This window comes from Nycticebus coucang, chromosome 22, assembly GCF_027406575.1.
Source record: "Nycticebus coucang isolate mNycCou1 chromosome 22, mNycCou1.pri, whole genome shotgun sequence".
Classification (NCBI taxonomy): domain Eukaryota; kingdom Metazoa; phylum Chordata; class Mammalia; order Primates; family Lorisidae; genus Nycticebus; species Nycticebus coucang.
In genome coordinates this window covers 53,676,080-53,691,159 of record NC_069801.1, presented here as the reverse complement: position 1 = coordinate 53,691,159, position 15,080 = coordinate 53,676,080, and the positions used below count along the sequence as shown (strand labels likewise).

The window sequence follows — 15,080 nt, the reverse complement described above, 5'->3', positions numbered from 1 at the left end:
TTATTTATATATTTTTAGATATTATATGATAATAGCACCATGCTTATAATTTAAAATTTAAAAAGAGTGTTTCTAGAGTAGCTGCTAAGGAGTTAACAGATTATATAATGTTTCAGATTTTCTTCAAAATAATCTGGGGTATGGAACAAAAAGTATCCAAGGTACTCAGCCCTACTATGGAACTATAGCTTTCATATGAAAGCTATAACCCAACTATAACCTAAGAATATGGGGAAAGGGGAAAAGGGGGGCGTCGAGGGAGGGTAATTGGTGGGACCACACCTACGGCGCATCTTATAAGGGTACATGTGAATCTCACCAAATGCAAAATATAAATGTCTTAACACAGTAACTAAGAAAATGCCAGGAAGGCTATGTTAGTCAGTTTGATGAAAATATTTCAAATTGTATATAAAACCAGTGCATGGTGCCCCATGATTGCATTAATGTACATAGCTATGATTTAATTAAAAAATAATAATAATAATCTGGGGTGAGGGAAATGAGGGGAAGCAGATAAAACAACACACTGACTATTGCTTAAGGTGGTTACAGACACATGGGGGGGCTCATCACTTTACTTTCGTATATGTTAAAAAATTTCCATAATGAAAATTTAAGTGTGTCTGTGTGTGTGTTTTCAGGCACTCAAAGCTGGGCACACTAAAAAAATGATTTAAAAAACTTTAGTTTTACTGAACAAATAAAGTTTTTCCCTAAAACTACAACTTACCTACATTTTACTAAAGCAAGTTCTGAAAACTCTGAAAATGAATTCAATGTTAATGTTTTAATTGGATGTTGCATTTAACATTGACATGAGTGAACAATTGCACTACTTTTTTAAATAAGTTGCTTTATTTATAACGGATTATCTATAGTCTAGTTGATTATTAGCAATATCTAATGATGCTGAGTTACTGCGTAGGGGCACTAAGTAGAGCGGTGTAGTTTCTATACAGCTTAAAGACGCACGCAGGAGGCACAAGCTGAGGCTGGTGCCACCCTCTGAACAGTACACAACGACACCAGGTAAGTCCCAAGCAAAGGCATCTTCTGGTGCTTTGTCCACCCAGATGGAGAACCTTCACTGATGTGTACAAAAGCATGTGCTAGTTGGGTCTAGTTACTATTCTGCAACAAAGAAGTAGGGAAGGTTGGCCAGAAAGTTGGCGACATAACTACATACTATACTTGTATGAGGAAACATCATATATATAAATTAAATGCTTGAAAATAGCAACATACTAGCGCTGTAGTATTGAAATGATTATCCATTTAAAAAAAATTTTTTTCTTTTTGAGATAGAGTCTCACTTTGTCACCCTTGGTAGAGTGTCATGGCGTCTTAGCTCACAGCAACCTCAAACTCTTGGGTTCAAGTGATCCTTTTGCCACAAAGCCTCCCAAGTAGCTGGGACTACAGGTGCCCGCCACAACAGCTGGCTATTTTTAGAGACAGGGTCTCGCTCTGCCTCAGGCTGGTTTCAAACCTGTGAGCTCAGGCATTGCACCCACCCCGGCCTCCCAAGTGCTAGGATTACAGGCATGAGCCACCATGCACAGCCCTCAAAAAATATTTTTAATAGCAATCTTTAGTGTTGGGAAGACATGTAGCAAGGTTATCTCACTTTATATAAAAGAAATGAAAAAAAACTTAAAAAATAGTTGAAAGTAGTTCAAATGAACTCTGGCACAGTAATTTCACCCGAGAACTCTGAAGACGTGGTTCTATAAAAGCTATCTTTCCAGGCACAGAAGTGATCACTAAAGCGCAGAGTGCAGGGCAGCAGCTCCTTCTGTATCAGCTCACTTTAGGCTGATCCGATGTGTCAATACCAACAATTTACATCCTCGAGAGGATGCAAGGGAACAGAAGCGACGAAATTCTAATAGCTAAACTTAGCTGCTGATTCTTCTGAGTACCTCGCAGGTCTTCAACAGATATTGTTGGAATGAGTTACCGCAGAACCACCCAAGTGACTACAATAAGCTGGTCAGCACGTGGAGGTGGTCAACATAAGGAACTAGGCCTGCCGTCCTGATACATACGCGTAGTGGATGCCCAGACTGGGTGACAATCGGGTCAACTATGGAGGTTCTACTGTAACCTCCTGAAGCCTCTAACTCCACAGGAGCCACCGCCCCACACTGAACGCCGATCTACAGCAATGAAAACCACAGCGCTGCGAGCACTCACCGTGTGCCAACACCAAGCTATTCAACGGTGATACTTAATATTCACTGCGTACCTGCTTGTATTGCAATGGAGTAAGGTCAACAGTGGTTCCCGCTACTCATGGAGCTTACAGTTTAGACAGACAGACATTTAACAGAGATTCTCACCAGACACAGTCCACTCTCCAGCAGCTCCTAATTTACAATCTTTGGGGTTCCCCGCTGCTCTTTGGTGCTGATTTTATGAGGCTCCTGCCATCTGTGTTACTCTGTCTCATCTGTGGTTCCCAGGGCGGGGCACTCGACTGGTTTTGCTGCACTTCCCTGCACTGCAGCTCTGTGTAAACTGCACCTGAGTTCTATACCGTGCAGCCTGCACCCTACCCTTCAACTAGTGACTAATTACCCTTCACATCTCAGCTCAAAGTTCCCTTCCTAATCCCAGGCCAGGTGCCTCTTTTGGCTCAGTCGCATTTCCCTCAGGTTCAGAGCACAGACCTCAGCTTGTAATTGTATGTTTTATTATTATCATTTGATTCATGAGTATGCACCTAGCAAAGTGCTTACAACCAAATATGTGTTTAAATAAATGTATGAACACTTATACTTAACACACTCAAAATGTGAGCAGCCTAGAGCCAAAATCAGAGTACTACACACATGAGGCTAAAAAACTGTAGTGAAATTATAACAAAACTTCAACCAATAAAGTTTCAATTAACTAAAAAGGGGTGAGGACAAAGGGACATGACTTTGAGAAGAACAAAGTCCTATGAAAACAGATTCCCTTTAGGGGTTTAGTGAAAAAGGCAAATTCCAGGATTATGTTCCAAAATTGGCCAGAGTAAGGCAAATCTCTGGGGCCCCTGAAGTAATCATTATATTGAAGTACTATAAGAAATTCAATCCTGAATCGTTCAGACACAAAGCATTGTTTTCTTGCACAACAGAAAAGTAAACTCATGTGCTTCCGAACTTTTCCAGAAATAGCATCTCTAAATGAGCAAAAAAAATAATTATCCATAAAAACCCTAAGCATTCCCATTTGGCCAAGTTATATTCATTTTTAGGCAATATCCATATAAAATAGAATATAAAACTCAGGAAAAATAGAAATCGTTCTGAAATTAGCAAAAAAAACTAATACTTGATCAGTTAATTTTTAAATGGTGACCAAATCTATTGAGTTTTTAAAATATTATTTGTAACAATCAAGCTGAGAGCCAAATCAAAGACTCAATACCATTCACAACAGCTACTAAGAAAATGAAATACTTAGTACTGTGCTTCACCGAGGAGGAGAAAGAGCTCTACTAGGACTACCAAACCCTGATGAAGGAAATCACGGGTGACACAAACAGATGGAAAAACAACACATGCTCAGGGACTGTGGCAGAATCGCAAAAGAACCCGAAATAGCCAAAGCAATCTTAAGCGAAAAGAACAAATTTGGAGGCATCACGTTACCTGACTGCAAATTACAGTTCAAAGTTATAGTAACCAGAACAGCCTGGTACTGGTATAAAAGTAGAGACACAGACCAACAGAACAGAATAAAGAGTCCAGATATAAAATAATCTACCAACAACTAATTGATCTTTGACAAAGCAGACAACAACATGCACCGGGAAAGAAAGCCCCATTCAATACATGTAAATGGTGCCAGGAGGACTGAATAGCCACACGCAGAAGAATGAAAAGGGGTCCCTATTTCTCACCATTTACAAAAATTAATAAAAGACAGAGAATGTGAGGCCTGAAATCATAAAACCAATAATGTTTTTATTGAATTAGGACGCAGATATAACCCACCCATTGTAACAGGTATGTCTCTTTATGTCTCATTTAATTTATAGGTTGCTCCTCAATCTCTGCTTTTTTTTTTGCATTCTTTTATTGAAGAAATCAACTAGTTTGTCCTAGAGAGGATTCTGCATTATCAATTTTGCTGTTCCATCATGACAGCGTAATGCACAATTTCTAACCCCTTCTTAGATCTACAAACATGATCAGATTTCAGTTTTATTTTATTTTCATTTGAGAGACCAGACAGTGATATGTACCTCCATAGCCAAAGGGATATGATATGTCTCTCTTTTCTGAGATATTAGCCACCACTGCTGATCAGAACCAAGATTCAGTAATCACCTTAACTTAATGAAATTTTAAATGCTAGCTAAACTGTACAGTCTAGTAATGAACTATAATCTAAAAGAAATCCTGGCTGGGTACCCATACCTCAGTGGTTGGGGTGCCGGCCACATGCTCCGGGGCTGATGGGTTCGAACTCAGCCTGAGCCTGCTAAACAACAATAAAATAAAAAAAAAAAATATCCAGGTGGGGGTGGTGCCTGTGGCTCAAAGGAGAAGGGCGCTGGCCCCAGATGCTGGAGGTGGTGCAAACCCAGCCCCAGCCAAAAACTGCAAAAAAAAATAGCCAGGCGTTGGGGTGGGTGCCTGTAGTCCCAGCTACTCAGGAAGCTGAGGCAAGAGAGTCGCTTGAGCCCAAGACTTTGAGGCTGCTGTGAGCTATGACACCATAGCACTGGACCAAGGGTGACAAAGTGAGACTGTGTCTCAATAAAAAATAAAATAAAATAAATGCTCATCCAAACTTCCTCCCTTAAAAGCCCCATTATCTTTGGTGTGCAAGCCATCAGATAATGGTATCCATTACCTTTTCATGTTACAGTGATCAGTCTCACTGCTGATTTTTCCTCATCTTAACTTAGTATCTTTTCCGCATTGCTACTGTTACCATTATTCTGAGCGTAAACGATGTCCCTATAAATGATTTGTCCAGCACAAGGCCCCTAAGTCCCTCATCATTTCTTTCTTTTTTAGACAGTTTCACTATGTCGCCCTTGGTAGAGTGCCATGGCGTCACAGCTCACAGAAACCTCCAACTCCTGGGCTGAAGCGATTCTCTTGCCTCAGCCTCCCGAGTAGCTGAGACTACAGGCGCCTGCCAAAATGCCCGGCTATTTTTTGGTTGCAGTTGTCATTGTTTAGCAGGCCCAGGCCGGGCTCGAAACCGCCAGCCTCAGTGTATGTGGCTGACACCCTACTCACTGAGCTACGGGTGCTGAGCCACGGGCGCTGAGCCAGTCATTTCTAAATTTCTTTTCTTACACCACACACAGCCAACCTCTCCATGGTCATGCACTTGCTGACACTACAATCCTCCAGTTACGCACTGGATCCCCTCACACACCTACTGAAGACCTGGCTCCTCCAGTTAGCCCTTCTTCCTTCAGTCTGAATTTCTCCCTCATTACTGAACCTTCCCTTTGGTATACAAACATTCTATCATATCTCCCATTTTAAAAAAACAAACCCTATTAAGATCCTACATCCCCTTCTGGCTACCACTTCTGTTTTTCTCCTCTCCGCCTGTCTTTCATCTCAGATTCTCTTAAACCCGGGATTGGTTTTTGGTTCCAGCACTGCAATAAAGTGGTTCTTTTCAAAGAAACCAGCAACTTCCACCTTGCCAAATCTATTAGTCAATTCTCAGTTCTTACATTACTCAATATTCACCAGTAAATGGAACAGCTGACGATCTTTCCTGAAATCCTTCCTCCGCGTAGCTTCATAACAGATAACAGATTCTCCTGCTTTTTCCTCCAACTCCCCTGACTATTCATTTTCATTCTCTTTTGCTGGTCCCTTTTCATCTTCCAGACGTGTGAACATCACAGTGCCCTTGACCTCGGTCCTTAGACTTTTTGTTCGTAAATACTCACATCCTTGGTGATCTCACCCAGTCTTAAGGCTTTAAGTACTTTAAACACAATCTATATGCTGACAACGTCTAAATGTATCTTCCTAGCTTATTCCTCTCCCCTGAACTCCAGCCTCACATACTCAAAGGCCTATCTGGATGCCCAAGAAGCATTTCAACGTCATAAAATCAAAATCACATTCTCGACACTGCCGTCCTCAACACCCCACCGCGGACCTTTTCCTCCTACAGTCTTCTCCACTTCAGTTACGGGCAACCCATCCTTTTATTTGTCCAGGTCCGCTACTTTGAAGGCATCCTGAACTTCTCTCATCCCACAGCCTACATCTTATCTTTCCTCACACACTGCTGACTCTACCAAGAAAGTACATAAAATGCACTCACTTCTCTCCACCTCCACACGACGCTCTATTCCAAGCCACCATCATCTTTCACCCCAATCACTGCCAGTGACTCCTATCCGGATTCCCTGCTTCAACTCCTGCCCAACTAGAGTCTCAGCTGTAAGTCAGAGGACATCACAGCTCTAATCAGAACCTTCCCTGGTTTTCCAACGGCCTACAGTGCCCTGTACAACTTGCTCCCCTTTACGTCTCCGACCTCATCTTACTCCGAACCCCTCTGTCATTCTGCTCTCTGGAACTCTGGCCCACGGGGAATTTCACTTCAGAGCCTTTGTATTTGCCGACTCCTCCTCCAGATATCTGCATGGTGTATTCCCATACCTCCTCCCTAACATATGTTTTATTAATATGGAGGTTATTTTGTCATGAATATAATCTCCAGTATAGCATGGATTTTTTTTTAATCTGTTTGTCTACTGATATATCCCTAGTACCTAAATGGTTATCATCTGTTAAATGAACAGATCAACAATCTACCTTTCTGCCCTTACTTTCCTCCATTTCCCTAAACATACTCTGTACCAGCCAAACTGGGCTGCCTGATCCCAGTGCACCATGTTCTTCGCACCTTCATTCTTTTGTTCTTCCTTATCCTCCCAGGTCCACCGGGATCTTGATCAAATGTCCCCTCTTTGTGTATGTGACTAGTAATTACTGAACCCCTTCTGTTCTGCGAGGTCCTAGGGAGATTGAGGTGATACATGGCATCTCCATTTAGATGTATAAGGGGATTCTCAGCTTTACACGGCCAAAACAGCATCTTTTTATTTTCATTTCTTCATTGAGGATTTATTGATACCTTCATATGCATTTGACATCATACAAATTTCATAAAATATGTGTATCATTACCAAAACAGCATCTGAAGGGTCACCCCTGCCCCAGAGTTTCTCCTCTACTCTTCCTGTCTCAGAAAACGGCACCACTATCATATCTGCTCAGGACAAAACCCAAAATTCCAGTTCCTCAAGCCAAAAAACATAAATTACTATTTCCTTTCTCTTTCTTCCATTATCTAATCTATCAGTAGTAGATTAATTCTACCTCCAAAACACTTATCGGACCATCAGTTCCTCTCCATCTAGACCACTGTTATGGAATAGAATTTTCTATAATGGGAGAAATATTTTATATCTGCTTTTTCCATCATGGTAGCCACATGTGGCTATAGAGTTTTTGAAATATGGCTAGTGTAACCAGAGAACCAAATTTTTCATTTTAATTAATTGAAAATTAAATAGTCACCTACCTGTGACTAGTGGGTGGTACTGTATCCCACCACGCAAATCTAGACTATCACTTTGTTTAAAGTCACCATAATCTTCAGCTGGACTAGAGCAACGGCTACCTGACTGGTGTCTCTCCTTCCAATTGTGCTTCCGTCCCATTCTGTAATACAGTCATACGTTACTCCTCAGCTCTGCACAAGTTCCCACTTAGAACAAAATCCAAATTTCTTAGCAAAGCCTTCAAGCCCTACCTCGTCTGGTCCTGCCTACACTTTGACTCCTGAACTAGCTCCCTCTTCCTCAAACACTCCAGTTCCTCCATTGTAACAATCTTCCTTTCCCTATAACACTCGAAGTTCACTTCACTCCTCTGGAGTTGCCCTTTCTCCTTATATTCATACTCTATGACAGCGTATTTTTCATGTTCCTCAATGCCTAAAATAATCTTATTCACTTACCATCTAGAACAGCACAAGAGCAGAGTCATTGTCTGCCTCTCATCATCATATCCCAGTGCCTAGAACCCATCAGGTTATCAGGTGCTCAATGAAAGTTTGAATGAATAAAAATAAAGGAAAAAGCCCATAGTTCTTGGTCCTAGGGAATTCGGTCTTGCAGGAGATACCAATAAGAAAATGAGCAATTACAATACTATGTTAAGGGCTTTGGGAAAGGTAAATATTGTAGGTGATGTGGGAGCAAAAGAGAGCCTAATATTGTCTTAGGGGATAAAGTAGCTTTTCCAGAGGTATAGCTGACCTTGATCGACGAGGGGGATAAGGGCACTGACCCCCACACAGTTGAAAATCTTAACTACTAAGTAGCCTCCTGCTCAACAGAAGCTTTATCAATAATATAAACAGTTAATTAACGCATATTTTCTATGTTATATATCATATTCTTACAATAAAATAAGCTATTAAAAAACGTTAATAAGAAAATCATAAGGGGGGAGCATGGGGTCATGGTGTGTGACACACATGTTGGAGACAGGACACTATTATTAGAGGGATTTTACCCAGCAAATGCAAACGGTGTAACCTGGTTCTTTGTACCCTCAATGATTCCCCAGTGGAAAAAAAAAAAAAAGGAAAATCATAAGGGGCCAGGCACTCTGGGAGGCCAATGCAGGAGGATTGCTCGAGCTCAGGAGTTCAAGACAAGCCTATGCAAGACAGAGAGATCCTGACTCTACTAAAAAATAGAAAAATTAGCCAGGCATGGTGGTGCACACCTGTAGTCCCAGCTACTTAAGAGGCTAAGGCAAGAGGACAACTTGAGTCTGGGAGTTTGAGGTTGCTGTGAGCTACGATGCTGCCAAGGCACTCTAGCCCAGGTGACAGAGTGAGACTCAAAATAAAGAAAATAATAAGAAAACATATTTACTATTCATTAAGTGGAAGTGGATAATCAAAGGATTCTCATTGTCTTCAGTGGGAGAGTTGGAGGGGGGCTGGTCTTACTGTCTTAGGACTGGCAGGGACAAAAGAAAATCCACATATCAGTGAATCTGCACAGCTCAAACCCATGTTCTTCAAGAGTCAACTACAATTACAGTGAAAAACTGAGAACTAAAGGACAGCTGGAATTGCTGGAATTGACAGCCCAGGGGGAGGGAGAAGTGGGGAAAGCATTCTAACCACAGGTAACAGCTGAAGTGTAATAAGCAAGAGAAGACAGTGACCTGAGACTAAGAGCAGAGAAAGCTCAGGTTTGGGGGACACTTGGAAGAAAGAGTTGCAGGAATTGCCGGGTGGCGCCTGTGGCTCAGTCGGTAAGGCGCCGGCCCCATATACTGAGGGTGGCGGGTTCAAACCCGGCCCGGGCTGAACTGCAACCAAAAAATAGCTGGGCGTTGTGGCGGGCGCCTGTAGTCCCAGCTACTCGGGAGGCTGAGGCAAGAGAATCCCTTAAGCCCAGGAGTTGGAGGTTGCTGTGAGCTGTGTGAGGCCATGCCACTCTACCGAGGGCCATAAAGTGAGAGTCTGTCTCTACAAAAAAAAAAAAAAAAAAAAAAAGAGTTGCAGGAATTAATGATTCATTATATGCAAAAGGTGAGGGCAAAGAAAGAATTAAAGATTATGCTTGAGTTTGGGACTTGAGAAACTGTATGAATGGTATTTTTATTATTCAGAAAAAAGAACAGAAAAGAAGTAAATTCAGAAGAGAAAGAAAAACTTAGTTTCAGATGTCTCTCTAACTTCAGAATGGCACCATTCTGATAAAGGTGATCAGAATTCAGGAGACACAAATGAGCCGGAAATACAGATTTGGAAATCTTTAGCCCAGGGAAGACAAATGATACCATGGTAGCAGATGAAATCACCCAAAGAGGGTTCCCTAAGAAAATTACTATGCAGCATAAAAAAAAACTATGTGGCGGGCGCCTGTAGTCCCAGCTACTCGGGAGGCTGAGGCAGGAGAATCACCTAAGCCCAGGAGTTGGAGGTTGCTGTGAACTGTATGACGCCACGGCACTCTACTGAGGGCAATAAAGTGAAACTCTGGCTCTACAAAAAAAAAATAAATAAATAAAAATGGCGACTTTACCTCTTGTATGTTTACATGGATGGAGCTGGAAAATATTCTTCTTAGTAAAGCATCTCAGGAATGGAAAAAAAGATATCCAATGTACTCAGTACTACTGTGAAACCAATTTAGACTCACTCACACTTGCATATGAAGAATGAAACACAACTATAGCCTAGGACGAAGGAGGGAAGGGGAGGGAGAAGGGAGCGGACAAGGGTGGGTTGAAAGAGGGAGGGTTAGTAGGGGGACCACACCTATGGAGCACATTGCAAGTACAAGTTGGATCTATCAGGCGTAGAACACAAATGTCTTAATGCTGTAATTGGTGAATGAGGTGAAGACTATGTTGATTAGTAGGATGTAAGCACTCCAATTTGTACAAATAATCAACACATCAAATCCCATAACAGCATAAATGTATTTATGATCTATGTACAAATGACAATAAAAAAAAAGAAAATTACAGTAGCTCAGTATGCTGAAATACAGACGGCACCAAAAAAATGTACATACATTTTAAGGAAAAAACTATTAAAACTGTAATACTCAAGTCACGTTTGACTTCTGCAATCACAAGAGATATAAGATATGATATAATCATATAATATATATTATTACAATTTTAATAGACTTTTTTCCTTTCTTGAAATGTGTATACATTTTTTAGCATTCTATGCATTTCAATATTTAATGGCCAGAAAGATGTGAGAAGCCAATAACAGAAAGTATTAAAAAGAAGCAGGAAAAAAAGTAAGAAGCCTGCAGTGTTATGCAAATGTAAGGACTACAACTTCTCAGGGTGGTGGTGGTAAACAGTGTTAAAAAGCTGTCCATAGGCTCAATAAAGGGTAGATGGGCAAAAATCATCTCGGTCAAATTCAAAAGTATTCATCTTTTCACCAATTAAAATCAAGTTTTCCTAAGAACTATGGAGGAAAGAAAAATAAGGAGAAAAATCTATTCAACAAATTCTATTTCATAGGAAGGTCTAGATTTTCTTTAAATCTTATTTGTGCCTTTTCATTTTCTACCTCTGGGTTTTAGGCTCTAAAATATATTTTTTCCGTTTGAGTTAAATCATGCAAAAATATCCTACACTCTTGGTATTTAATGCTCAAACTTTCTAATACTAGAGGCCCATTTGCAACAGGGAAACTATTCTTGGCAGTTAGTCCAAAACTGAACAAAACCACTCAAAGGATCAGTTCTCTCTCCCTGTTTAAACCACTAACACTGTTAGAGGCTATGTCAATAAGCTTGTTCTGTGGCAAGAAAACATGAGGGGTTTTTTTGTTTTTTTTGTGTTTTTTTTTTTTTAAAAGATCAGCTCTATAATTAAAGAGGCAATGTGGCTAAAAGGATTATACTCAAGGCTTGAAGCCAGAAGCTTTAAACATGAAATTCACCTCTGCCAATCACTACTCTGACAATGTTCTATAACTCCTTCAGCAAACAAAATGGCAAAAAATTAAATAATCCTAAATCAGAATGAAATAATTGAACAAAAAATTTAAAAATCAGAAATAATTATAAAAATGGAAGAAAACACTGACAGATATCAGATCAAAAATAAGCTTTTATACCCTCATGACAACTGCAACTGCTTATTGATGAAATGTGATTTGTGTTTTTATTGGGACAGAGCAAGTACTATCACTCGTAGATACCCCAAATGGTTAAAATTTCCTTTCGGAGCCAGCACTCTAGAAGGAGGTCAAGGCCAATCTAGAGTCATCTTGCCCTTTTCCACTTTCATTCTGTTATAGTTTCAGTAATCTGGCCATGTCAGCTTTCTCCTCTCATAGGAAGTGGCCACTCAGTAGGGAAGAGAAAAGAGATTTTGCTCAGAAGTCATTCAGCCACTTGAATAATCATTAATATTACAGCATGGAGGTGAAGTGATATGAAGCATGTGAACTGTTTTCAGTTAACTGAAGCCTACGTGGAATCATGAAAAAGAACTGGAATTTACAGGCTGCCAATTCCTGCTCTGGGCCAATGCTCATCAAAGACTAAGCATTACCCCAGTGCCAACACATTTAATACTCAGTAAGACGAAGGGGAAGCCCATTTTAAAGTTAAGGAAACAAAAGACAGGAGAGGTGAGTCACTGCGCTGATGGTATTTTAATTCTGGCTCATGTCTAGCATATAAATCTATGTGCCAGATCCCAGCATCACTGGACTAGCCACTTGCTTACAAGAGTGATGCTGTATTGATTTCATATTGCTACCATACTTCAAACTTAAAGAGGCCTAAAACAACACGAATCTATTACTACCCTGTAGTTCTTTAGGTTAAAAGCCTGGCACACATCTCAGTGAGCTAAAACCAGAGAGCGCAGCAGGGCTCTGCATGCTTCTGAAGGCTCTGGGGCAGAATTTCCTTTTATTTCCCAGCTTTTTAAAGACCATCTGCAATCGTCTCCTCTGTTCATTCTCACTTTCCTCTATTTTCTTTTATTCGTTTGTTTATTCATTTATTTGTTTATTTTTTGAGACAGAGTCTCACCCGGTCACCCTGGGTAGAGCACCCCAGCGTCATCGTAGCTCACGGCAACCTCAACTCTTGCCTCAGCCTCTGAGTAGCTGGAACTACAGGCACCCGCCACAACTCCTGGCTGGTTTTTCTATTTTTAGTAGAAAAAGGGTCTCACTGTTGTTCAGGCTGGTCTTGAATTCCTGAGTTCAAGTGATCCACCTGCCTCGGCCTCCCAGAGAGCTGGGTTGCAGGCGTGAGGCACGGTGCCCCGACACTTTCCACACCAGCGACAGCCCATTGAGTGATTCTCACGCGTTATCATTCTGACCTTGCTTCCATACTCAAATCTCTTTTTCTATCCCTGTCTTCTACTTTTAAGACCCACTGTGTTCCTACTGGGCCTGCTCAGATAATCCAAGATAATCTCCCTATTTGAAGGAGATTCGCAATCTTACCCTCTACCATGTAACCTACTGTATTCACAGGTTCTGGGGATTAGGACATAGACCTTTGGGGCCATTATTCCGCCTACCACAGCTACACATCAGGTGAACAGTATAACTCCACAGGGTTATCAAGTTGTTCTCCATTAACACTGACATTCAAAGACTGCTCTCTGACAAAGACTAGTTAGGCTAAATATAATGTCAGACTTTAATGAACTAGCATACAAAGCCTCAGAGATACTAATAACATTTTTTTTTGCAGTATACTTATAAGAATAGGCTTTCTCTGCAACAATCTTATTTGAATCAAAATATAAATACAGCACTGCACCTCTTCCTATCGTCTTTACTATTAAGTTCATTAACAATGACTTATTTTTTACAAAACACCATTATTTGTCAAGTTATACCACTGATACTGTTTACATTTCGTTGATTTCATTATTTTATCTGTATTTGAATTGTTAATTTATTTTGGTTCATAATTGTAATGAACCAATTACACATATGAATTATACCTGATTCTTTGTTTCTACATACTTAATTAACAGAAAATTTAAAATAATTAAGTCAAAACCAGGGATCCACAATTTTTTAGAAAGGATTTATATCACTCTCAAGTTTTAAGGAAGACTGGAATGCTGGAGTGAGATTAACAGCATGACATCTGAAGTCAGGTCTCAACTGCCCGCCCTGTGACTTTCATCGCTGTGTGACCTTGGATAAGCTGCCCGTACTCTTTAGAAATGCAGCTTCCTTGTCTATCAAACAAACCCACATAAGAGGCTTCTCATGAGGATAAGAAAATATATATGTAAAATACTTGGGAAAGTTCCTGACCATGATCAGGTACTCGATAAATTAAGATTCATTTTACAAAACTGTGTCCAACATTTAAGATAAAAGATAACGTTCAGGGTCTAATACCTTGCATTTTCTCAATAAATATTAAACTACAACTTCAAATGATTTAAAGAAATGCCTAAATTTCTATGGATCTAGTCAACTATAAATTATCATAACTTCAATTTAGGGAATTAGCTTATTTATTAATCTATTAATATTTACTTGTCTTTTAATTTTATAACTTACTCCAAAAAATCATGTGCCTTCTTAAAAGCTTTCCTATTTAATAATTGTGGTATGACTTTCAGTTGTACAAGTAATATACCATGGTGTATGATATTTAACATTTGTTTTCTATCTTCCCCAAAAGAAAATATCCTGGTATCTTGATGAAAAGTGACTAGAGAGAACCTAACGAAAATGAAATCTAGGAATACCGAAGCCCTGACTGACCTATGAGCTGAATACTGGAGATATGAGTGACTTCGGAGGCGGCATTCATAACTTGAAAACAGTACTGATTTCAAAAACAGTGACTTTTCATTATAACGAAGACTATGCAAAAAGGACTGACAAAGGTAAAATAAACACTTGCTGAATATAAATATGAAAAAATATCTTTATAAGAAGTTAACTGAAATAATTATTTGTAAAATTCTTAAAAAACAGGACAGATCTCTTTTTTGTAGTCCCAGATATAAAAATACTTACAGTTTGATGATATGAGGATGGCGAAAGAGCTTTAGATTTTGAATTTCTCTTTTAATTTTTCCAACCACATCTAAGCTGCGAATCTTCTGTCTATTTAAGATTTTAACGGCAACTTTATGGCCTGTCAGTTGATGTTCTCCAACTAGAAGAAAAAAAAAAAAATCTGCTGTCACGCCAACATGGACATTTGTTCACGCTTCCTCCCGTCGTGTCTGGGATGTCTTTATCATGCATACCACTCTCCTATCAAGCATTGCCCAGAACTGAAGTTCTCTCCTTGTACTTCTGTGTCCTTTACTAACATGTGCACGCCTTGAGGGTAAAAACTGAGTCCTCATCTCTGCATCCTCAGCACCTAGCACAGAAACATTCGTTCAACACTGGTGGGGAGAATTACTGAATTCTACGTTCCCACATAAAAATACCATCGGCTTTCGAACGCCTTACCGACGGAAGAGCGTTCACTGTGTTTTGTTTCTCTTTTTCTTCTCTTCTGCTTATGGCTGGTC

At 40.1% G+C, this 15,080-nt stretch overlaps 1 protein-coding gene across 2 annotated transcripts in view; it reads right to left on the bottom strand.

The window, feature by feature from the left end:
* PRKAA2 (protein kinase AMP-activated catalytic subunit alpha 2) overlaps positions 1–15,080 on the bottom strand; it is an 86,467-nt gene that overhangs the window by 29,544 nt on the left and 41,843 nt on the right. Inside the window, exon 2 of one of the 2 annotated variants that reach the window (XM_053576287.1) lies at positions 14,572–14,713. In XM_053576287.1, coding sequence (XP_053432262.1) covers positions 14,572–14,713 — 142 coding nt within the window. Of the gene's footprint in view, positions 1–14,571; positions 14,714–15,080 lie in introns of those variants that run through there. The other variant, XM_053576288.1, reaches the window with a different exon arrangement.